This window comes from Vulpes vulpes, chromosome 4, assembly GCF_048418805.1.
Source record: "Vulpes vulpes isolate BD-2025 chromosome 4, VulVul3, whole genome shotgun sequence".
Taxonomy (NCBI): Eukaryota; Metazoa; Chordata; class Mammalia; order Carnivora; family Canidae; genus Vulpes; species Vulpes vulpes.
In genome coordinates, this window is record NC_132783.1 from 49,550,970 (window position 1) to 49,574,489 (window position 23,520).

Sequence of the window (23,520 nt, forward strand, 5' to 3'; positions counted from 1 at the left end):
GTGAGTACCACTTCCCTACCTCAAATATAGAGAACTTGATAGGAGACAGTTTTCTTTTCAGGAGTATGGGGAATGTATTTTGTGTATAAAGCATATTTTAACAATATATTCATATACCCATTCCAAAATGAGCGAAGTTCTAAAAGATTATCAAATAAAAATGTGAGGAGCACTGGGTTTTATGTGTAACTGATGAATTACTGAACTCTACATTGGAAACTAATGGTATACCATATGTTGGCTAATTTAATGTAGATTTTTTTTAAAAAAAGGAAAATGCCATTATTTTGTATTTAAATGAAAAGGATAAAACCCAGTCTAAATGAAATGTTTACAGATTGTACTTTGATGTATGTTTAAGTAAAAATAAGTGTCTGAAATGCTACAAATATGTCTTCTTAGTACTGCATTGGTTGTTTATAGAAAGGATCTGAACACTGATAAATGTGGCTGGAAGATGTACATGTCACAATACAATCTTAATATAGCATATTGCTCTTACTATAAAATAAACTATATTTTTCAGTATATATCCATGGCATAAAATGTTTAAAGGGAAAAACTGGTGAAAGGTAAGTAATAGGGATTATAGGTTACTTACTATGAATGGACTATATCTTAAAATTCCCAATGGTACATGATTGCATGTATGTAAAATTGCCCCCTCAAAGGCAATAATTAGTTCATATGTTTTTCAATATATTACCAATGAAAAGCAATATATAAGCCCACAGAACAAGAAAACAAATAGCCACAAGTCTGGAAACTGATATGTGCTCACAATAAGATTTTATATTTGCAGGGTGAAAAGTTAATAAAAAGAACTTTGCTTTCTTTGTGTGACTAATTTTATTTTAAAACGATTTTATAAATAGTATATGTTATCTAGTGAATCTCAAACTCTTAATCAATGACTGTATGAATTCCACTTTGTATTATCTTATTCCTAATTATATTATAAACCCAGGATGTCAGAATCATAGCAGCCTAAAAGAACAAAGCCTCATCTAGAGCAGAGCAAGAGATGTAAAAGCAGAAATAACATAGTAATTAGTAATTGTGGGGCAGCCGGGTGGCTCAGCGGTTTAGCACCACCTTCAGTCCAGGACGTGATCCTGGAAACCTGGATCGAGTCCCACATCAGGCTCCCTGCATGGAGCCTGCTTCTCCCCCTGCCTGTGTCTCTGCCTCTCTCTTTGCATCTCTCTGTATCTCTCATGAATAAATAAATAAAATCTTTAAAAAATTAGTAATTGTGTACTCATTAAATATCCAAATTGGAAAGTACCCGAGGGTATAAAATACTCAAGTGTGAGTTAAACAAAAGGTTAGAAATGGGTAGACCTATAATAGGACTATGAACATACTCAACGAGTGTTCTTAAACTTTGGTATGAATCAGAATCATCTGGGAATCTTATTAAAAGTACCGAAGCCTGGGCCCATCCCAGAACCGATATGCCTTTAAAATCTGTGTCAGAGCAAATCCTTGATTTTGAGTTGTAAGTCATTGTTGTTTCTTTATATTGAAGCACTTCAATGGACAGCTAAATATAAGACAAACAAAATAAGTAATATATTGAGATATACTTTGTGACCAAAGCTCAAGGCTCCAGATCATTAACGTTCTAGGAAATCTTCTGTTCACAGATCTAATATTCTGGTGCAATCTCATATCTTAACTTTGAGAAAAAGAAAAACAATGTTCCACAAAGTATTTACTGAATACAGATACAAGGCTGGGTGCAAAGACTATAACAGTGAATATACACTTCCCCACAATGAGATAGATGGTGAGCAAGTAAACTAATCAATACAAATCAACTCAAAAGCTTGTAAGGAAACAATTAGGGTGCTCTGGTAGATAATGACAGGGTGGCAAGGAGGATGTATTTTAGTTATCATACTCAAGCAAGGTTTCTCTGGGAAACTGGCACTTAATCTGATCTCAAAGATGAGAAGTCATTACCCAGGCAAAGAACTAGGAATAGAAGATGACAGCATGGAAAATGCCCCAAAGTAGCGAAGAGTTTGTGTTCGAAGAACGTAAAGGACTCCAATGTGGATGCAGCCACATTAGTGAGGTAGAGTGGAACGAGGTGAACATGCATGGAGACGGAGGGTCAGATTATGTTTCTCTTGGTGAGATACAGAAAGCAGTTTTGATTTTATCCTAAACACAATTTTAACCTATTGAAAGCTGAAGTAGAAGATCTCAGCAGATGACAAGCTACGCGTACAGAAAAGTGGTTTCAGTCTGAGAGTGACTTGTTAGTATAGCTCAAATTGAGCTTGTAAATTATTTCCTCTTGATTTAAAAGGTTTTGTTTGGCCATAGCTTTTGTTTTGGCCAACAATTAAGTGATATGGCATATTGTTATTTAGCCAGAAATGTGATGTGATAAAAAAGAAATTGCTATTGTCCCTTTGCTTCCTTAGTCTGGAATTCTGGTTATCACTGTCTGGATGATGTGATTGTAAACTTTTCAATTTGATCTATAAATGAGGAAATATTTATTTTATAGATGTCTTCAAAGATCAGATTAGTGAGGGTGTGCACAGGCATGCGTGTGTGCACAAAATCCAGTGTAAGGTCTAACACATAGTAGTTACTACTATTGTTAATAATAGCGCATAATCACTTAGTAAGAGACCACCCCTTTCCACAAATATAGAACATCATTGCCTAAATTTACTGTTGGGTAGCTACCCAAAATAGCAAGCATAACAGTTTGGATTCTTGGAATGCAGGAATTAAATAATTATTGCTTTGCTTGTTTAAGAGTAACACTAAACACCCATGATATGTGGCAATTAGTAAGTTTAATATGAGAAGAATCTGAATCATGCTATTAGATACTCTGAAAGAGTTATTAAAAGAAAGAATGGGCCTTTGGTTTTATTAATTCATGAACATAATTAACCATCACAAGTTTTCAGCTACTTTATCTGTGTGTCTATTACTTGACAAGAAGTAAAAATAAAAGTCACAGAAACAAAAGAGATAAGACATGATGCTTAACTTCAAGGAGCTTCTAGGCCTATGGGTGTGACTAAGTGCTATTTATTAATAACAGAAAGTTAAATCGTAGTTTCAGTTCAGTAATTCCAGTGATTATTAATTCTACTGACCAGAAAATTCTAAATAGCAAGTGGTGGGAGGCTCATTAACTGAGTTATTAAACATAAAATTAGGGGGAAAAAAAACTTTTTCCTGGGCACTATAAAGGAACTTGTAGGCAGAACAGTGACCTTCCAAAGATGTCCAAATCCTAATTCCTGGAATCTGTGAGTAAATTATTTAAGCAAAAAGGAATTAATGCTCTTGATGGCATTAAAGTTGCTAATCATTTGACCTGAAGATGGCGAGATATCCTGTATGATTAGGGTGGGTCTAGTGTGATCACAGAGTCCTTAAAATTAGAAGAAAAAGAGAGAAAAGAGTCAAAGGGAGATCTGACTCCTGAAGAATGAGTTGACTTTGAGGAAACTTCAGAGAGATGGAACATTGCTGGCTTTGAAAAGGGGAGTGGGCAACTCCGGCAAAGAATTGTGGATAGTAAAGGTGAGGAAGGTTCTTCCCAAGAACCTCCAGAAAGGAACACAGACTTGCTGCTATCTTGATTTTAGTCTATTGAGATCTCATGTCAGACTTCTGACCTACAGAACTATAAAATAATAATTTGTGGGGTTTAAGCCTTTAAATTTGTGGTCATTTGTTACAGCAGCAATAGAAAACTAATACAGAAGTATACTTTGGTCCTTAGGTCGCCATTTTTCAAATTGTGGTCCATTTAATTTTTTTTGGAATCATCTGGAGAACTTGTTGAAAAATAAGTTTTCTGAGCCCCTTTCCATTCCAATAAAATACAAACTCTCATGACAAAGCACAGAGATTTTTCTCAGCTGATGATTTAAGAAACCAGTTTTGGAACCAATGCCCCAATTTCTTAACTTCTTTATGTCACAGAGTATGGATTCTCCCTTCCCCCATGTATGTACATACCCGGAACATTATGCATACTGCCTAGATTATGGTCTCAGTATCATCTGTTTGCTTTCCTTACAGTTAGTTATTAGAGAACCTTGATTAGCATACTGTCACTACTCTTAATGATTTTATTCTATTCATGCTGTATAGGAAGGTAAAGCATAGATAGTCACATGTTAGCTAATAGTGTATATTACATTTTAATTAGAGAAAACTTTTAAATCAAAATATTAAGAAATATGACAAACATGAATACCTTTCCCAATAACATTTAATTGGTTTCAGTTATCAATTAGTCTTTCACTATCCTTCAGTCCTAAGAAAAACCTATTATACTTTAGAAGATGGAGTTTCCAGGAAAGCAGACTCTAGAATAAGGATGGAAGAACAGGAAGTGTGTTAGGGACAGCTCTGAGGAATAACCCTTGTGAGGCCACGGAAGGGAACAAGAGTCAGCAAAGGGAGAATGGTAGTGCAGCCCATCAGAGACCTGCCCAGATCCCAGGAAGTGGGATGCCCTCAGAGTTATCCCGAGTTAGGTCCAGTAGAAGGAGAAATTGTATCATCCTGCATAGGCTTTGGTTTGGTGGTTGTCTTCAGCAGAGGGCAATTCCTCAAGGAAGGCAGTCAGCTGCCAATGCTCTCAGTAGATGGGGAAATAAGTGCTTTAGCTTTGAAGGGTGGGTTGGCTGGCACAGGACAGAATATATCCAGGAGTTTCCCCTGCACTTATTGTTTTGGTTTTCAGGATAATTGGACATTATAAATAAATTGCCTTTATAAATCCCTGCATCTTTATTTTTTGAAACAACTTTCTACTATGGAAAACACACTACACTTGATGTCAGACAACTGGGTTTGGATCCTTACCTTGATACCCACATGGCCCTGTTAACTTGGAATTAATTTCATAGTTGATGTCTGCTGTTTTTAGCTTCTCAGTGTTCCTTCTTCTTTATTTCAAGTAACAGAACCTCATTTTTTACTTAAGAAACCAACCTGGATCCATCCCTTCTGTTCCACATTCTATGGCATTTTACAGTCTAGTTCTGGGTGGTCATGTATCTCAGGATGGTCAATTTGAGCTCGCCATGTCCCTCGCCTAAGGGATAATCACAGGATTCAAAAATGAGGACTGGAATCTGATATATGGATAATGAAACACAAATGATCTCTGTTTTGTATCACAAGTTTTAATGAGATATTTTTGGGATCACAAGAGTTGGTGTGTCAAGAGAAAAGCTGAGAGTGAAGTGAAACAGAGGCAATGTAGCTATTCCTTGGATTTCTCTATGACATGAGTCAAACAAAATTTTTTTTTCTCGTGGCTTACTTAGTTTGAAATGAGCTTCTGTCCTTTCAAGAGTAAGAGTCTTGACTTATATAACATCTTTTTATAAGCATCTGATAGTTTGATGATGAAAGTGACAGCACAGTTCTTATCCTTGAGGTACTTCCAGTTTAGTAGACCAAAGGACAACTTAAACTGGTAATTATGTTTTAATGTGATAATGCCAATAAAAGAGATGGAGGTAAGGAATGGAAGCAATTTTAAGGAAGGATAAGTAGCAATTAACCATACCTTATTGCTGAAAAAAAAGCTTAATTACTGGTAGTTCTGGTAAAAGGGAATAGGGATTGTGAAGCATTAAAACAGTTTGTGAACTACAGATTTCTAAGCAATGTGCATTTTCATTATCAAGATTTTATTAACCCAGCAAAAAAAAGTCCCATTTGTTCCTGATTTTCTTCTGCCATCTTTTTCTATGAAAAAAAAAAAATCTTGATAAGGACTTAAAGTTGATCTAGGTAGCATTCTCAGGACTTGATATTCTAGCAATGATCAACTTCTCTGACACCTGACTTGTGACTTGTGTTATCTATTTAGATCACTTCCCACAATTCTCCAAGAGGTACTGGCTGATTGAAGCTTAATTAATTAATTGAACGATTGATTAATTATATTTCTTTTTGTTTGAAGATTTTATTTAGAGAACATGCACACGTGTGAGCGGGGGAAGGGGCTGAGGGAGAGGGAGAATCGCCAGCAGATCCCGCCCTGAGCACAGAGCCCTGCGTGGGGGCTCCATCTCCAGACCCTGTAACCATGAGAGCTAAAATCAAGAGTTGGGTGCTTAACCCACTGAGACCAGGTGCCCCATGAAGCTTAATTATTTGTTTAATGAAATTGTATAAAATAATGACTTTATTATAATCACTAATGAAAGAGTAAACTTACTCTCTGAATTAAAAATGGTTTACATTAAGGTAGATTAGGAGAGAAAAAAATCCAGGCTATATTAGAATCAAATGTATAAACCCATTTCCAAACTGGCCCCCAAACCAGTAGTATGGTATCCCGTTGTTCATTGCAAACTAGTGGTCAGCACCCAAATAGATTCCTTTCAGAATCAACTCTGCTCATTATGTGTCAAGCACTATGAAAGGTACTTAGAAGAGAATGTTGAACAAGACAAAAACAATCTTTGCCCTCAAGGAGTTCATTATCTAAACCATCTGATGATAAACGCAGGCCCTATAGTAGAGGGATCTTACAGTACTACTAGTTTTCCAAAGTGTAGTAGCAATTTAACTAAATTTAGTGACATTCTATTGAATCTATAAAACAGTATTCCTTAGTCTGATCATTATGTTCAAATATCAAATTTTAAATATTGAATTCGGTAGGAAAAGATTTGTCACTAAGTCTCTGTAAATCTATTTTTTTATCTACTTATCTCTCTCCCTTATTTGAGTAGATTCCACACATTTAGTCATTTTGATCACTTAATGCATTGAAGACTTCATGTGGAGCAGGAGATTAGCACTGCATTCAGCCAAACTTGGTGTTTCTGAAATTATGATAGGATTCTGAGCTTTAAATTAATATTTAGACTATTATGACTTTCTTTTTAGATAAAAAGAAATGTCATATTGCTGGGTCCATGAGATACATCATTGAGCTGAATGGCTTTTCCCAACATCTGAATAGCAAAGCATACTCTACAAAATACCTCATTTTCTGAGAAAATAAGTCTTTTCACCATTGAGTGATTTAAAAATTTTTTAGAACCCTTATTTCAAAAGGGATTTGAATCTCCACTGAGTATTCCCTTGCCATTTGTGGTGTATTTGGAAAATAAGGGTCATATGCTGTATTAGATTTTGAGATGACACAGTCCAGCAATGGTGGCCCATCGCTAAGATTTTCTATTTGATGAAAACTTACTATTTTAGCATTAGATCATAGTGTTTTCGTATGAGAGTCATATTCACAGTAATGCTGATCAATAAGGACATTCGGACTAATGAATAAATCCAAAGTGGTACAATATATCATTTTTACCTACTTGACATAATACAGACTAATGCAAAGGAAATAGTTCAATAAGATACTTGGATTAATTATACGCTTATTGATGCACATTGAAATAAATGAGAGAACTAGAAGTTGGAAAGTGGCCAAATGAGTAATAAACAGCTTTAAGACTGTCTAGAGAGATTGTTAATAATATTATAGTCATTAGACATTTGAAAGCACCCTCAGGGTAATTATAAACATTTGCAATCAATTAACAGGAATGTGTCCATTTTACGGGCCTTGATTAAACTTACAATAGATACATGGAATAAATATTGTTATTCCTTGGGATGCATTCATGAGGATGATCATTCAATGTTCATTTCAAAGGGGCTTACCATATACAATTTAATTTTAAGGAAAGAGTATTACACTGATGTACTTAACAGTAGCGCTTAAATATCTCAGGTCACTTGACTATGTATTGACTTTTAACTTGGAATCGTTAAACAATGTTTTCAGAATGCAGGAGAGCCCGCAAGTAACCAATTTGGTAATGCTTAGAGTGAGTCTTTTTTTTTAAATTTTTATTTATTTATGATAGTCACACACACAGAGAGAGAGAGAGAGAGAGAGAGAGAGAGAGACAGGCACACAGGCAGAGGGAGAAGCAGGCTCCATGCACCCGGAGCCTGACGTGGGATTTGATCCCGGGTCTCCAGGATGGCGCCCTGGGCCAAAGGCAGGCGCTAAACCACTGCACCACCCAGGGATCCCTAGAGTGAGTCTTTTTCTTTGCTTTTGTGCCTGTGGATGTCAAAAATATATATTTCTATATACAGAGAGAAATATATATTTAATTTAATCATTTCCATTCTAAGATATTTTACTTTACCAACACCTACCGATGCACTTTAAGGTCTCTGATTTTCAGAAATACTCAGCTTGACAAATTATAGTAGAAATTTACATTTGGCTAAAAGTCCTCTTGTGAATGAAAAAAATACTATCCTGGGACTAAGGAGGATGTCAGAAAGTTTGAGAACATAAATAAGTTTAACCAAAACAAAGACATATTCAAACTAGACTTTAAAAGTGTATGTTTTAAAAGCAATTTTAGGGGCACCTGGGTGACTCAGTCTGTTAAGTGTCTGCCTTCAGTTCAAATCATGATCTCAAGGTCCTGGGGTCAAGCCCCATATCAGGTTCCCTGCTCAGTGGGGTGTGCTTCTCCCTCTCCCACTGCCTGCTGCTCCCTCTGCTTGTGCTCACTTCCTCTTTCTCTGTGTCAAATGAATAAATAAAATCTTAAAAAATTAAAAATAAAAGCAATTTTAAATGTTGAATTATAAAGACAAGTATTTATAATCTATACATTTCATATAATTCAACCTAATAATATTAAAATAAGATTTAAAATTTAATTACAATAAGTAAGATAAAATAATTCAATTAATGTTTAGTTATTTTTCTTATAAGCAAGGTTTCCTTCAAACTGGGAAAAGAAGCACATGTGTCCACATATGCCCATACTTCACTCAGAGGTAATTCATCCACCACATAATTCAGGTTGGTGATTGAGAGCCCACCAAGTACTTGCTCAATTTATTTGATTCAAGGATCAGCAAAGGATTCAAACAGGGCATGAGATTTGATACATATCTATTTGTATGATATCCTATATACAAACAAAGCAGGAAAAGGCTATTTCTTTAGTATAATAATTTGTAAGGATATGCTTAGAATCACCAATGTCATCTATCTTGCCTAAGAATGATACCAATACATAAACTGAAATACAGATTAGGCAATGGTAAGAGGATACCTAAGCTACTTGCAATAAGTACATGTCTCCATGTCTTTACTGTAACAAGCTCCTTAGGTCCCCATCATCATATTAATCCTTCCAATCTTCATAACTTTATCTAATAGGTCTGTCAATAGATCAAATCCAGTATTGGGCTGTGGGACCCATATTTTCTTAGGCAAAGGAAATTAAAGAACCCAAGTAGCTTATTCACTGAAGAGTGCTTCAATCTTATGGTTTATGTCACACTTGGAAATCAATTCCATTCAGTTCTTCCAGGTATGAAATTCAACTTCTCTCTCAGCAATATTCTCAGAATAGAATCCTCCCTCCAAAGAAATATATCTGCTTTTATTCTACTTTAAGAACCATCTACTAACTATTATAACTTTCTGGGTTCTTTATATTGTCAGGTCCTTGATTCTGGAATCTAGCCATTGGCTAGTGCATTCAACCAATTCCTTGCATAGACCACTCTGATAGTGAGCCTACCTGGACTACTCCCAATTGCTTTTAATGAGCCTTTCTCAATATCATTTTCCACTTACTTTACCAAGCGTCTCCAGAGATTTGGTTGAAATCAAAGCAAATGGAGGATGAAAAATGAAAAATTGGAGGTGTAGGGCAATATGATAAATGATACAATAAAAATTTAACATACTTTTAAAAAGCAGGAATTAAGAAAAAAACGCAGGGTATAAGTGTGTAGTTTGTTTTGTTTTGCTAAAAAGAGACAGAGGTCTTACCCCTCTCTCTAAGGCAGTAAGATAGAATGAAGCTTACTGTATAATCAGTAAATGTATCAGATCATATACAGAGGTACTGAAAAACTAGATAGATAGGGATAAAGACATTTAAAAGAGTGGAATCTTTGAAAAGCACAACAGATTGAACAGGGGAAGTTGCTCATGTTGAAATTGGTACTTAGGCAGTAGAAGACTAAGGAGAGTTCAGGGAGTATAATCCTTTTCTTTACTTATTGATAAATGATTTTAAGCAAAATGATTATCATTTTATAGTATTCCAGAAAATGGATCATTTTGTCCAATATTAGTATTTTGAGTTTCATATAAAGAAAAATTTTCCAACAACTAGAAATACTCAGTATCCAAATGTGATTTATTATATTATATTCAAAATATAATAAATTCTCTCACCCTTGGAATATTTTGAAAGGGGAAACAATGTTACCAATCAAAGATGCTTTAGAGGTCTTCTGAAATTCTTGTTTCCAAATGCCACTTTGAGGAGCAAAGCTGGCTGTATCAGAATCACTTGAAGATTGCTAAAGTACATATGTTGCTGGTACATATATGGCAACAATTCTGATTCCAGGAGTCTGTGATGGGACTCAGGTATTATGATCATTAAAAAATTCTTCTAGCCATTCTGATCTATTACCAAATGTGAATTCTGGGAATCCACTACATTCAATTCTAAATGATTTTTGTCTATTACTCTACAATCTCTAAATGATTATGATTCAATTATGCTAGTTCCCCTGTTTATTTGTTTCATTATTTATTTATAGAGAGGGAAAGGGGACAGAGGGAGAGAGGGAGAATCTTAAGCAGACTCCACAACCCTGAGATCATGACCTGAGCCAAAATCAAGAGTTGAACTCATAACCGACTGAGCCAAGGAGCCCCCAATTATGCTATTTAGTTTAAAACTATGATAGGCAAATTGATGTTTGCCCCCTCCTTTTTCCGTTCTTCTTCTTCAAATGTCTGATGGGTTAGTATGTCTTCTGATTTTTTCGTTGAGATATTATTTACATACAATAAGACAAACAGACCTTGCATGTTTAATTCAAAGAGTACTTATTGTTTTCCACTATAACTACCACTCGAAAAAAGATAATGAATATTTATGTTACCACAAGAAGTTGTTTTGTGTTCTTTGCCAGATAATCCACCCCTGATCCTGAAAGGCAAATATTTTCTAATTTGTTTTATCACATTAGTTTTGTATGTTATGGGACTCATATAAATGGAATGATATAGCAGTTCCTGGATGACTCAGTCAGTTAAGCATCCAAACCTTGAACTCAGCTTAAGACGACCTGAAGTTTGTGAGTTTAAGCCCAAGCTGGACTCCATGTTGGGCCTGCAGCCTACTTAAAAATAAGTAAGTAAATAAATGGAATACAGCATGTACTCTTTATTTCAGGCTTCTTTTACTCAATGTTGTTGTACATTTCAGCAGTTCATTCCTTTTTACTGCTGAATAGTATTCCATTGTACAGGTACAAAATTTGTTTCAACGATTTAAAAATGATGAGCATCTGGTTTGTTCTCAGTTTGGGACATAATGAATAATGCTTACATGAATATTCTAATATAAGTATTTGTGTTGATAAAAATTGTCATTTTTCATGGAAAATGCCTGGGAGTGAAATAGATAAGTCATATGGTAGATGCATATTCAATATTTTAACAAACTACCAAGCAGCTTTCCAAAGTGGTTGTACATTTTTACATACATCCAGCAAAGTTATGAGTTTTCCAGTCATATCACATTCTTGCTTACATGTTGTAATAACCTTCCACCAATCCAATGGGTACAGGTTGGTATCTAATTAATTTGCTTTTATCTAGTAGGACTTAAAATGTTGAGCACTTCTTGTGTTAATTGGGCATTTATATATTTTCTTATATGGACTGTCTGCACAAGCCTTTTGCCCATTTTTTTAAAGAGATTTATCTATTTATTTATGATAGACATTGAGAGAGAGAGTGGCAGAGACACCGGAGGAGGGAGAAGCAGGCTCCATGCCAGGAGCCCGACGTAGGACTCGATCCTCGGTCTCCAGGATCGCGCCCTGGGCCAAAGGCAGGCGCTAAACCGCTGAGCCACCCAGGGATCCCTTTTTTTCCCATTTTTTTTTAAATTTTTTTTTTAATTTTATTTATTTATGATAGTCATACAGAGAGAAAGAGAGAGGCAGAGACACAGGCAGAGGGAGAAGCAGGCTCCATGCGCCGGGAGCCTGATGTGGGATTCGATCCCGGGTCTCCAGGATCGCGCCCTGGGCCAAAGGCAGGCGCCAAACCGCTGCGCCACCCAGGGATCCCCTTTTTTTTCCCATTTTTAATTGTGTGCTTTTGTTGGCCTCATATTGTTGCTTTGTAGAAATCTTTTTTTTAATCTCTGAGCTCTTTACATATGTATTTATATATTTACATAAAGTTCCTAGATATATTCCCCAGTTTGTAATTTGCCTACTTATTTTCTTAATGGTGTCTGTTACTGAATAGATATGAATTTTGGTGAAGTCCAAATTATTATTTTAGATTTATTTATTTTGATGTGTCTAAGAAATCTCTGCATATCCCAGAGTCACAAGGATATTATCTTATGTTTTCTTCTGAAAGATTAATAATTCTAGCCTTTAGGTTTATGATCAATCTTGAATTAATTTTTGTGTGGTGTGAGATAGGAGTCAAGGTTTTTTTTTTTTTTTTTTTTCCTTCTCTCTTCATATAGGTATCCAGATCACCATTCCCTTAATCTTTTCAAAAAGACCCCTGGAAACAGTAGGGGATGCATCCTTATGCAAAACACCTGTTAGCCTCTCCAAATACCTTCTCTACCTCTATTCTCATTCATTAATGTGAGGCAGTATGAAAATCACCAGATTGATGTTATAGAACAGAGGTTGGTAAACAATTTCTTAAAGGACCATATTGTAATATTTTAGGCTTATGGGTTACATTGTTTCTATTACAACTGCTCAACTCTGCTATTATAGCTCAAAAGCAGACATAGACAACATGGAAACAAATGAACATGCTGTGTTCCAATGAAAATTCATTTACAAAACAAAATGTCAGGCCCAACAGCAGTTTGCTAACCCTTGAAACAGACCCTAAGGACAGATTGTATTGACTGATCTCAGGCTGCCCCTTCTAAACAATAGCTGGATTCAAATATCATGGATTGAGAATTCTTAGAAATATCAGGAGTCATATTGAAGGCCCTATTGAGATAAGTCTCTCTCAGGGGGTCCCAGCAATGTAACTAACTCTTCCCTCCACTCTTTCCTAACTTCCATCTCCCCATCCCCACTCTCACATCAGGGATATTATGTGCACTTCTACAACTATAGTTCTTGTGTGAAGGCTACCTCCTTCCTGAAGACATGAGTAACACATTAGGGGTGCTATACCTTAAAGTGTTTAAGTAAATACCAGCAGGAGATAATGTGGCACTTAACTGAGATCTCTCTAAAGTGAGGCTACCCTAATTAACATGGGGGAGCCACATGGAGGCATATCTGACTCATTAGTGATGTGTGTCCTATTGGTGATCTTCCCAAAATAGTAATCATCCAATCAGAAGTTCTTCCCCCTGAATTTCACCAAAGTGATTGATGATACCACTTCAGCCTTGGAAGTCATTCAGGTCAGCCTCAACTCACTGGCCAAGTTTGTTATAGATGACAGAATTCCTCCTTGTGAGACAGATAGAATCTTTGCAATTACATAAATCCTATTGTACCCGGATCAATGCCTCTGTCCAAATAAAAAGGTTCATGCAGAAATTTAAGGAGGAAACTCTCTGACTTTTTAAAGTAGACTCTTAATAGTTGGGATTTATTCCGCTTGCTAAATCCAGGATCCTGATGGGCATGGTGGAGATCAATCTTTCTCATTAAAATCTTATTTACAGCGTCCTTAAATAAATGCATAGGAAACAAATTGAATAGATTTGATCCTCCCTCCTGTCAGTAAGATTAACCAGAGTGGTCTTAGACTGGCATATGCATAGGGAAATTTGCTAGAAGTCAACAATGTTGTACAGAGAGTATTTTGGGGGTGACAATTCCCCATAGATTTTGTGTCTTATTACATATTATACAAGCAGAAGCTCTCTCTAGAGAAGAGAGACTTATTTGCAATGAAGATAGTGTCTTTTTCTGGGCATATGCCAAGCAAGTTTACTTAGAAGCCCATAATAAAAGATACAGATTCCCTAAGCCAGGGTTTCTTAGTTGTCATAAATGCTCACTGCATGTATAGCATCCACCAGAGTGGCTTCACATAGACTTGTAAGACATGAAATCAAGAGGAAGCAACATTAATATGAGGCTCATGATGCTTTCTGTACCATGAGTATTAAAGTCCTCTTTCTGTCTAAAGAAGTAGTGTTTTCTGCCAGTATCCATGAAATTAATGCATGCTAACTTGTTAACTTGCAGCTACAGTAAAATCTCAGACCCTTCATAGCTTTTGGCAATATTATATCACAACTCAGAGCTGTAAGAGAGCCTAAAAATGTAGGTTTTCAATGGGAGGTATTGGTCTCTCAAATGAACTTCTCATTCTGTTGACAAATGTAAAAGCAAAAATTGTTATTCTACAGGCAAGTGGCAGTTTATGCTGATGAGTCAGCTTACTTTGGCCCAATGACCATCTTGTTTGCATACTTCCAATGATAACCAAATCTTCTGAATTGACATACACTATTTTTCCTTAAATGATATTAATATGATGAGGTCTGGAGGTTTGACATCATTGTCTCTCTTAAACAAAGATGATTCTATGTATTTCATTTGTAAGCTGTTATTTTTTTGAATTTTATAGTTTGTCAGGAATTAATCATTCTTATTTCTATAGTGTCAAAATACTCTAGGTGGTGAAAAACAAGGACTATGGATAAGACTATCAGTGTTAAATTCAGGCTTCCCAACTTACTTGCAAATTACCTTATGCCTTACATCCTCAGTTTTTCACATTTGTATAAATCATCATCATCATCATCATTATCATCATCATCTATCTTAGAGGGCTGTTGTGAGGCTTAAATGAGATGATACATATAAGGCACTTGGAACAGAGCCTGGATATAATAAATGCTCTCTGTAAGACTAGCCCTTTTTATTATATTTTTGGGGAATAGTTCACTACAACTAATTTATACTTATTATACATAGTTAGGAGTATGGGCTCTGATAAGACTTTAGATCTCAGGTCTGATACTTCTTAGCTATGTTCTGTGAGCAAGTAACCCAGTTTTTGTCTGTTTTCCTATTTGTAAAATTGCAATAATAATATAACCTACTTTACAGAGCTGTTGAGAAATTTACATGACTTATTACAAAATACTTATTCTCAGCCCTGGCAAATTAAATGCTCAGAAATATTATTTTTAATCTTTTTATTGCTTCAAGACTTGTTCACACTTTTTCTCTGTTGGAGTGACTGTCTCTCATGCATTGTGAAAGTTAGTAGGGATTTTGAAAGGTAACATTCAAGCTTTCTTTGATCACTGCAGCCAGAAATTCAACACCTTCTTCATTACACACCATTAGCATTCAGTTTGCATCCTTCATGACACTTAACACACTATTTTCTCAATTAAAAGAGTCATAAATATTTTATCTCTTTTGTTAATTGTAAACTTCTTAAGGGCTAAGCCTGCGTTCTGTAAAACTTTCCATCTCATATTTTGCATTGCACTAAGCAATGAACATTTCTTAAATGACACATTTTTTTAAAAGCTCAACACTTCTTAAATTCTTTTCCAGGCTTTTAAAAAATGGCTTGAATCAATTCATTCAAATAAAGTTTCTATATATTTTTTTTCTGTTTTCATCCATTTACTTAGAATCAAAGACTTGAATTTTCTTTGTTCGGGAATTTAATGTAGACTTTTATACTGTGCCCTTAATCATAATTAACTGCTTTTGAAAAAAAGTGTTTCTCTAATTAACTAGATATAGAAGACTAATCTTTTTCTCCCTTTTTAAAAGTATTTTTATAGGTAAAATACATATTCAATCACATTTGGTTCCAGCAGGATGCCTTATTTCATCCATAGATGATGCTTAATCCATTCCTTAATGAAAGCAATTCCTGATAACCAAGATAAAAGTCAAGTATAATTCCAGTGTTTGAACTTAAAATGATGACACTGATGAATGGATTTGTGAATACATGTAACTCTCTTCAAGGTAGAAGGTATTTGGATATCTTGATGTTTATTTAGGACTCTAGCCTAGTTCTAGCAAGATTTATTGCGGGTATCAAAGGAAAATTTTCTTTTATTAAACAAGAGTATTACTGGAAATAATTTTAAGGATGCAAGCAGGGTAATTTTTCATGAATTATTGAATTAAAAAGTAAGTCAAAAGCAAGTTTATCATCAAAGTAAAAGAAAATATTATTATTATTATTATTCCTAAAACAAACTCTGCTTCTAACAGAGGACTCAGTTATGCACTGTGATTTTAACATCTTATTTATTTATTAAACAGAGGAAAAAAGAGTAAGAAATTTCAAATGTATGTAAGTGATTTTCTACGACTATGAATTTAGTGTACATTTTCAAAAATATTTACCTCATCAATGATAACAATGTTTTCTCTTATAAGAATTTCCTAACTCTAAACCATGTGGGATTTGGAAACAAGATACCAAGGAATTTTTTTTCTTCATTGATGTTGATAATGAAAAAATAAAATTCTCATTTTCATGTTGTTAAAAACTTGATCAAAAATTACTTTTCTGTTTCTTTATTTGCTAGACTATTTTTATAGGACTAATTAATCCCCCCTTAAAGAAAGATTTGCAGTTTAAAAATTCATTATTTCAAGTTATGTTTGAGCAGATATCTTAAGAATACCAGTTAAGGTTATGAAAATCATAGATAATATGACTGAAAGGAAACTGATAAAGGTGTATTTTACATATTGATTCTAGAGGCAGAGTTTACTACGTTCAACTGAATAATCCTATCAGCAAATTTAAGATTTGTGTTCAGTCCTCACTTTACTGATGAGCCAATTATTTTTTCTTTTCCTTTTTTATTTTATTCATTTCAGTCTCTTAGTTTTTGTTCTGTGATCCCTAAATAATATGAATTAAGCAACAAAAATAAGGATTTCCGTCCTGGAGACAAGTGTGCTTCTGGAGAGTGCCACAGACTTCTGGCTGAAATCTACCCTTCAAGTTTAATGCTACTCTGTCTGCCCAAACCCCATGCGACCTTTGAATATTTAGGGCTAAATGTAACTGCCACTTGCTCTTTCTCCCTGGGAGTCCACAGGGGCTCTTATTTGTTGCTTTCCAGATTTCTGCCAACCTGTTTGTGCTCAGTCCCATTGATGCCACTTTCTGGCTGGCTCTTCTGTCACTGTTCTCCAGTGCCTTTCACAATGCTGGTTAGATTATGACAAGAAAACCATTATTTTTAAATGTTTATTTATTCATGTGCTAAGAAAAAATTGGTTGCATGCAGAGGGTGAAATCTTGATTTTTTTAAATAAAAAATAAAAACTAGACCCATCCAGACTGAATGGAAAACGTTTTTCTGAGACTCCTTTTTAAGGCAAATCTCTTAAGATACATATGTTTCAAAATATATATCTTCATGAAGAACTGCTCATTTTCTCTCACTTTATTATATCCCTCTCTATTCCCCCTAATGACAAAAACTGGAGAGAAACTATCTTTGAACATCTTTGGGATCAGTCAGAAATAGAGTTATTCAGGAAAAGAATAATATTGCTATTATTTTTCTTCACTTTTCTTAATGTAACACAAGTAAAAATACTGAGACAAAGTATCTTCTCCTTAACTTATAGTAAATTCAGGGCAAATGCTTTGTGTTTTATCTTGGGAAATTAAATAAATTAAGTATCTTTATACTACTCAGCATTTTCATGAAATTTCATATTGCAGACAAAATGTCATGCTAACTATAAAGTAATATAAACTCAGTTACTCTCAAAGAGTCTAAGGATGTAAGCAAGTTATGTCAGGTTTTTGGAGTTTTTGGAATCTATAAATGTAAATAAGCATTTATTTTCAGTGTTCCACGATCTGTCCAACATGGTATTTTATATATATATATATATATATATATATATATATATATATATATATAAATGAACATTATATATATATATATATATAAAGATATAAATGTTTTTGAAAAGGAGAAAGACACTATTATCTTTATGACTTCCCATTATTTGAAAAATCAAGATATACTGGAGTCAGATTCCCTTTAGAAACATTTATAAACTGTGCAGTAGGTACAGCTATTTATTTTTTAATTTGACTTCAATGTGATTTAATACAAACGATTGAACTTGAACTCAACCAGACTTTTTGTTTTTGCTGCTAGATTTGTAAGATTATGAAAGAACAAAAAAACCACGGATAACAATGAGTAAGCTCCTTGAAGTTTTTCAAGGTTTAAAGAAGTTGCTTGCCATGCAAATATCAGCTTATAAAACTCAGATGAATCACAAACACTTACCGTATTCACTATCATAGAATATAATGAATTTCTGCCAGGCATATTCTGTGACCACTCTCAGAATAACATCATTCAAGTAGACAGGTGGGCGAACAGAGAGCGTGTAGTCATCATTCCTGTTGCTCCGGGTGAGTCCACAGCCACTCCTTGGTGTCCCAGCTGTTGAGCGCTGTATGAAGAGGTGGGGGATATGCATGGCATCTGCCAGAGACTGGAGGGACCCTGCTGACGTGCAGCCAATGGAGCTGACCAGGGCCAAGATGCCTTGATTCATAAGTTCACAGGCTGCAAGAAAGCACAGTAATATTCAAATGTCAATGGGTTTCATATAACTTCTCTTTTGGAGGAACAGTGAATAAAATGAACATTCTCCATGAAGAAATTGTCAAATTACAACGTGCTACTGGAACACTGGAACTCAGCTAAAGAACTCTACCCTTATTAGCCATTTGACCTTGTGCCAGCTACTTAGCTTCTCTTGGTCTCAGTTTCATCATCCACAAAGAGGGTAAAATATCATGAATCTTCAGGATTGCTGCTGCTAGGGTTGGTGATAATTCAGTGTCTCTTATTTGCCTTTCACATGATAGGTACTCAATCAGTGACAGCTATAGTCTTTTAATTATCAATGCATAATTCAGAGAAAAGACAATTCCTTACTGAGCATGTAATACAAGGTTTTCAAAAAGCAGATAATATGTAAATTGGTGAGTGAATGTAAAGGAAGATAAAAGGCTTAAGAAAGGAATTTCTGGCCATAAAACATAGAGCCATTCTGGTATCTAAAACTTTGGTGACATTTTGTCTCTCTTATTAAACTGGAAAAATGAAAATGTTTTTGTTCTTTTCCTTGGCAGTCAGAAAACGAATAGTCAAATCAAATACTAAATTTCAGCAATTATCTCATTCTGGTTTATAGTTGAACAATTTCTAATCTTCATTATATGATTTATTATCTCTTTTATTTTCACTATTTTGTGTATACATATACGTATATTCAAAATATATTTAAAACTGGGTCAAGTATAAGTTATACGTACATATCAAGACATAGCAGATATAGAAATAGAAAATTATTAAGTCTTAACTTTCTCTCTCTCTCTTTTTTAAAGTAATCTGTATGCTCAACATGGGTTATGAACTCAAAGCTCTAAAATCAAGGGTTGCATTCTCTACTGACTGAGCCAGCCAGATCCACTCCCCCTTTTTTAGCCTTTTCAATTTTTTAATATTAATTTTAGTTTTAATTAATTAATTAATTTATCATAAGTTCTAAGCCCATTATGGGGTTGAGCCCACAACATTGAGGTCAAGGGCACCGTGCTCTACCGACTGAGCCAGCCAGGCACTCCCTAGTAAGTCTTAACTCTTAGTAAGTCTTAATAAGAGTTAAGGTATCTGAGGGATCTCAGGATAAACCTTTGAAGACAAGAGATTAGAAATAAAATCATAAGTAAATTCAGATGGAATGAAGGTAAAATAAATTTCATTTGAGAAGGCCAGTTATAATCGGTCCAGGCATTATTCTAGATTTTAGGGATTGTTGGTATAATACTTTCAATATTTATACATTATTATAATCCATTTTGCAGAGTTTTTAAAAAAAAATCAAAGAAAAAGTTAGATGATAAGTACCACCATGTAATTAATTGGCCAGCAAATAAAGGCTGACAAACTGCAAGTTTAGAAGTACTATACTAATGACATGCACCTAAACACCAAATACATTTATAATGATTAATTCTAAGCCAACCAGTACATACAAATTAAATTAATAATTATTAGGGACATTATTTTCAAGCATAAGATAGGTTGTATGATATCAAATAAATCTGAAAGGTAGCAGCATGGGTCAATGCTTCTTAGGCTGTAACAGATGGAGGTTGAAGTTTTAATAAAAACCATAGGACCTACTCATGTTTGTGAATTCAACATTTATAAAAGCGATATGAATTTACAGTTATACTTTCAATGGATTTAAGTAAAAACATTGGTCAGAAGTTTGCTTCCTTATTGTAGGGACTAAAACCATTACTGATTTACATAAGCAAACAGAAATTAACTTTTTAAAAAAGATTTTGCCTAAATGCTTGGCTCATTAGCATTTAAAATAAAAAAATAGAGAACATCTTAAGGTACATACAATTGAATTCCATGTTTAGATTACACTAATTTAAAATGATCAAATAAACACAATAGTTTCAATAAGTCTATTGATATTGACCAATTTATCCTAATATAATTCTTCCAGTGATTTTTAAGTCACAGGGACGTCAGCACATTCCATTCATACACTTATTCTTCAACACACATTTATCAACTTTTAACCATAAGCCAGGAACTTTCTTTGGAGATTAGAGAATGCAATAAAACACTGCATCCTCAAAGAACTCCCAATCTATTTACCATAGTGTTTACAAAATCTCTCTTGTTTCAGAATTCAAAATGGAGATTAAAAAAATATATTTATATATTTAATATTATTTAAATATTAAACACACACACAGAGGACTAAGTCTACTCCTAGAAGTTCTACTAGAAGGCTAGTGGTCATGTATTTGCATTATGATCATTTTTTATTTGAGTATTATTATATTTGAGTATTATTTGAGTAGTTCTGATATGTAACCCTTTCTGTAATACATGGGTCTGGCGGATTGTAACTGCAATACTCTTCAATGTGATTGTTATAGAATGTCTAATTTTTTTGATTTTCTCTTATTTTTTTATTCTTTTTTTTTAATTTTTTTAATTTTATTTATTTATGATAGGCACACAGTGAGAGAGAGAGAAGCAGAGACATAGGCAGAGGGAGAAGAAGGCTCCATGCACTGGGACCCCGACGTGGGTGGGATTTGATCCCGGGTCTCCAGGATCGCGCCCCGGGCCAAAGGCAGGCGCCAAACCTCTGCGCCACCCAGGGATCCCTTATTTTTTTATTCTTAACAATAATATTGTTGACAATATGGCTATAACTGAGGAATGGAATTTCCCTATTTCTCTAATTCCCTTAATTTGCAAGTGGTGCTAAGGTATAAGAAAAGAAGATACATAGATTTAATAAGAATTACTGTACTCTAAAATGTGACCCTTATCTTCATTTTATTTCCAATAATAACTAAGATGTTTATTCTTGGAATAATCTTCATTCTTTCAAGTTCTTCCAATTCAGAAACAGAGTACCATATTTCCACAATTCTAAAATGTATATAGCTTCTATATTTTATCATATCTGAAATCAGGGCCGATTTTAAAATTGATCAATACATTTAATATGATGGATTATTTTTTCTGAAAAAATTAGTAATCAATATTGAATTTTATAATAGTGAGTTCTTATAAATGAGAAAATAAGGTAAGTTTCTATGGCAGATAAGAAAGATTTGTACTGTTTCTACAAAAACTGAATTTAATCTAACTTATTTTTTCCTATTCAATTCAATAATGAATCATAAATCCAGTGTTGATAATTGCTCTTCTCTTTTTTCAACCACCATAAAGCACCTGACCTTTGCTTTCATGCTTGTAAGAATATAGTAACATAAAACACTTTCAGCCTGTACATTTAGCATTCTTTGCAAATACGATTTTCAGCAGCCATCTGAGAGGTAGTATATAAAAAGTGAGATTAATTTGACATATCGTCAATGTAGTTTGCCAAAAACATAACCATTTGGAACAAATTCTTCTAAATAAAGATGGTCTTTAAATATAAATAGTGTTATAAGGTCCAATTTAATCATAATTTTCTTTTTTAATAGCTTTTTTTAAAAAGATTTTATTTATTTATTCATAGAGACACAGAGAGAGAGAGAGGCAGAGACACAGGCAGAGGGAGAAGCAGGCCCCATGCAGGGAGCCCGATATGGGACTTGATCCCTGGACCCCAGGATCATACTCTGGGCTGAAGGCAGGTGCTCAACCATTTGCCATCTGGGTGTCTCAACACTCACTGTTTTTAAACACAAAGGCACATGTAAAAAACTGTAAGTCACTTAACTAACTCTTACTATAAGATTGACGATAATTTCAGCCTCCTGGATATAAAAGGGAAAATAATAACAATTTTGATACCATTTTCTCTCTTTTTTTCCCCTTTGGGTTTAAGATTAAGGCATTAATTCTGTATAATTTCAGCTCCAAATAGAGTATACACAGAACATTTTAACAAAGGTGCAACAAACTTTTAAGAAGATCCTACACAGAGTATTGAGTCTACTTCCAATCAGTCCCTAGAGTGGTTCCACTAACATTGATGTGATAAAAATGATAAAAATAATGTTCAAATATCTCTTTATCTTTGTATATTTGTTTGGAATTTATAAAATGGTTTTACTTGCATTTGATTATTTTACCAGCACATGGCTATATTGGATAAAATACCTATCCTCATTTACTTCATACTAATTTGAGGCTCAATCCTATATTTTCAATAAGCAATGGAGACAATGCTGGAACATGGATTTTACTTTGTTTACTTTATACCCTTCCAACTATATATTCTCATAGTCTTCTATTTATGTAAATTCAGATTATTCTCCTCCTGTTTACTGTTAGTAACAATTCTGTAATGAACACACCTATGTATACATATATACATCTATATATTACAGATGTAAAATATATATACTATATCAGGCAAGGACCTGATACTTAGGATGCAAGGTAGTCAAAAATAGGCCAGTATATAATGGGAGACGGAGAGCACACTTAAATGAATGTATAACGATTACTGAGCAGTTGCTAGGCCAAAAAGTGTTATTATTCTGATAGCTCAAAAGCATTTTTCCTAGACTGTGGGTTGGAAAAGCCCTTTATTCAGAAGTGAATCTGAAGGAGAAGTAGAACTAATTAGGTAAAGAGAAGTTACCTTGATGAAAAAGGCTGAAGAAAATATTTCCAAACAGAAGAAATAGAATGTGCAATGATTTGGTGGCAGAATGGGCATGGAATAACTGAGAGGGTTGGAAGAAAAGCCAGTTAGCTGGAGTACAGACAGCATTAGAGAGTGGAGCAAGGTGAAGATGGAGAAACTGTGGCTGGGCTTTATCTTGTTTTAATTTGAAAGATAGCTTTATATATTTTCATTATCAACCCTTTATCTTTTATTTATTTGTTAAATAACTGCCTTTATGCTTCTTATAATTTAAGT

At 34.3% G+C, this 23,520-nt stretch overlaps 1 protein-coding gene across 3 annotated transcripts in view; it reads right to left on the bottom strand.

Moving 5' to 3' along the window:
• GRID2 (glutamate ionotropic receptor delta type subunit 2) overlaps nucleotides 1-23,520 on the bottom strand; it is a 1,472,825-nt gene that overhangs the window by 673,762 nt on the left and 775,543 nt on the right. For all 3 annotated transcript variants that reach the window (XM_026015616.2, XM_072755651.1, XM_026015615.2), the window contains exon 3: nucleotides 18,369-18,653. In XM_026015616.2, coding sequence (XP_025871401.1) covers nucleotides 18,369-18,653 — 285 coding nt within the window. The remainder of the gene's footprint in view (nucleotides 1-18,368; nucleotides 18,654-23,520) is intronic.